Source organism: Propithecus coquereli, unplaced genomic scaffold (assembly GCF_000956105.1).
Source record: "Propithecus coquereli isolate 6110/MARCELLA unplaced genomic scaffold, Pcoq_1.0 Scaffold288, whole genome shotgun sequence".
Classification (NCBI taxonomy): Eukaryota; Metazoa; Chordata; class Mammalia; order Primates; family Indriidae; genus Propithecus; species Propithecus coquereli.
In genome coordinates, this window is record NW_012148485.1 from 1733394 (window position 1) to 1735638 (window position 2245).

General features: G+C 39.2%; 1 protein-coding gene across 1 annotated transcript in view; it reads left to right on the forward strand.

Annotated features, from left to right (window-relative positions):
* Nucleotides 1-1448, forward strand: part of GRXCR1 (glutaredoxin, cysteine rich 1) — a 60547-nt gene extending 59099 nt beyond the window's left edge. Inside the window, exon 4 of the mRNA XM_012648482.1 lies at nt 1149-1448. Within this exon, the coding sequence (XP_012503936.1) occupies nt 1149-1328 (180 nt within the window). The 3' untranslated portion in view covers nt 1329-1448. The remainder of the gene's footprint in view (nt 1-1148) is intronic.
* The last annotated feature ends 797 nt before the right edge of the window (nt 1449-2245 follow it).

The window sequence follows — 2245 nt, forward strand, 5'->3', positions numbered from 1 at the left end:
TTAATCAAGTTTCTTTTCAGTTGGATTTTTTAGAGACTTTAATATGTGCAATTATGAATCTTCAGAGAAAATCTCTGAAGATTTTGTATGTATGTCTATGTTAAATATGTTGAGCATGTGTTTCAGTGTGTGTATGTATGGATTCGCATTTTCTAAACTTATTTTAGCAGTTCTTTTCTTCACAAAGCCAGGCTTTCAAACATTGCTGCAGATTCTTCTTTTCCAAGTCAGAAGCTCAGTATCAATTCACTTCTTTTCTCTTTGTATTCGTTCTGTAATGGCTCCTAATCTCCCTCGGCCTGATGGATGCCACTGTGGACTCCAGCAAAGGTTACGTGCTCAGAAAAGCAAAATAGAAATGCCTTGGAATGATTTTCAAAATATTATGTTCAACACAATACCCTAGTTATTTTTATTCTGCTATCAGAGATACTTCATCTTTGCTTGAGGTAGAAAGGCTGATAGCTACTGTGGGAAGTTTTATGAAGTTGCAAAAATGTCTTAAGGTTTCTATGCTATTTCTTTAAACATAAAATGAGCATAATGATGCCTGAATTATGTCTTTATTCAAGAAGTTGTCTGTATGTGTAGAGGTTAAGGTGGGGGAAGATTCTTCACAATAACGCATTTGAAAGTGCTTTGAAAAAAAACCAATATTCAAAGGTACAGTGTAACGATGGATCTTCAGTTAACAGTGGCTCCTCTACACTTTAGCTTTTCGTTTTCCGATTTTTCAGACTTGCTACTCGTAGAACTATTCTATAACAAAGGCATAAAACTATTAAGAAATACTAAAAGGAAAATAAAGGTATTGTCCTTTGATACAGATAACCATCTCCTGACTTACTTGGTCTGTAAATAGATGCTTTCCTAAGACGGATTTCTTGAAGGTATGTGCCCTGCAACCTAAAATTTACCAACCTTTACAAACCGAGTCTGTACTATAGATCCATCGATCGGGCAATGAGGGAGAACTTCAGTGAATTTGGGGTCTAACGTGTATTAATGGCAGGGGCTGTTGAGTGCATAGCCGTATTATGCCAATATTGTTCTATGACCACTCACGGTGCAGAAAGATGAGAAGGTCGATTGAGTTGCTCATGCTAACACATCTTCTGTCCTCTCTTGTCCCGTGCCGCCCTACACAGAGAGTGCAGCATCCACACGAGTGCCCCTCCTGCGGAGGCTTCGGCTTCCTCCCCTGCTCTGTGTGCCACGGGAGCAAGATGTCCGTGTTCCGAAACTGCTTTACAGACTCTTTCAAAGCCCTGAAGTGCACAGCCTGCAATGAGAACGGTCTTCAGCGTTGTAAGAACTGCACCGGTTAGTCGGAGCTTCTACCCAGGAAAAGCCTTATTTTATTAACAAAAGGTAATAATTTGGTTTATACTTTTTTTAAAAAAAATGGTCATGTTTATGGATTAATCAATAAACTTTGTTTATTATAATCGCCTTTGTTTCGAATTTTTTCTGTGACCCTTTTCATTGACTTATTAAATAACTGTTTATTTAACAAGTACTATGTGCCAAGCCTCATGCCAGATCCTGGTTTCTCATTGGAATTGGTGGAGTACCCAATACCATTTCAAGATACCCAAAGTCTGATTCCCTAAATCAGACTTGATTTTTCTAAAGAAAAGAATCGAATCTATCCAGTGGTACCGACTGCAGTGTCACCCTGTTGTCTAAGATGAGTTAACACAGCTCCCTAGAAGCATAACCCCTGCATTTCTAATGCTCAGTGTACTGGACCAGAGACTCAATTACTGCAGAAGACATGTGACCCCGTGTGCGGCTTCCTCGCTTAGAAAGAGACAGTCTCGCGGAGCATGAGGTTACAGCAGACCTTTGCTTTACTGGGAATTGTTGCAGTGGATTCCAATGCACAAGCATTCTCTTTCAGAAGATCGCTGACCTCTCTGGGAATTCTTTGACGGGCTGTGGTCATTCTAGTCAATCAAGAGAAAATCTTTTTTCGACTGTGGGGAAGTATCTATGTTTCAAAGCACCGTTCCTTCAGGAAAAGAATGAGCATTCGTTCTGATATAAACTTTTGTCCCGGTCCTATTCTGAACGTTTTAGAACTCTTTCATTAAACCTAACGCAGAACAGATTGGAAAATTTAAAATGTGTGATTTGGTGGCAAGGTGACTTTGAACTGGAATACAGCCTTTGTAGAAGAATGCAAGATGTCCTAAAAGCATTGCTTATATGTAATAAAACTGAGCTTAATCTTAATGTTAAT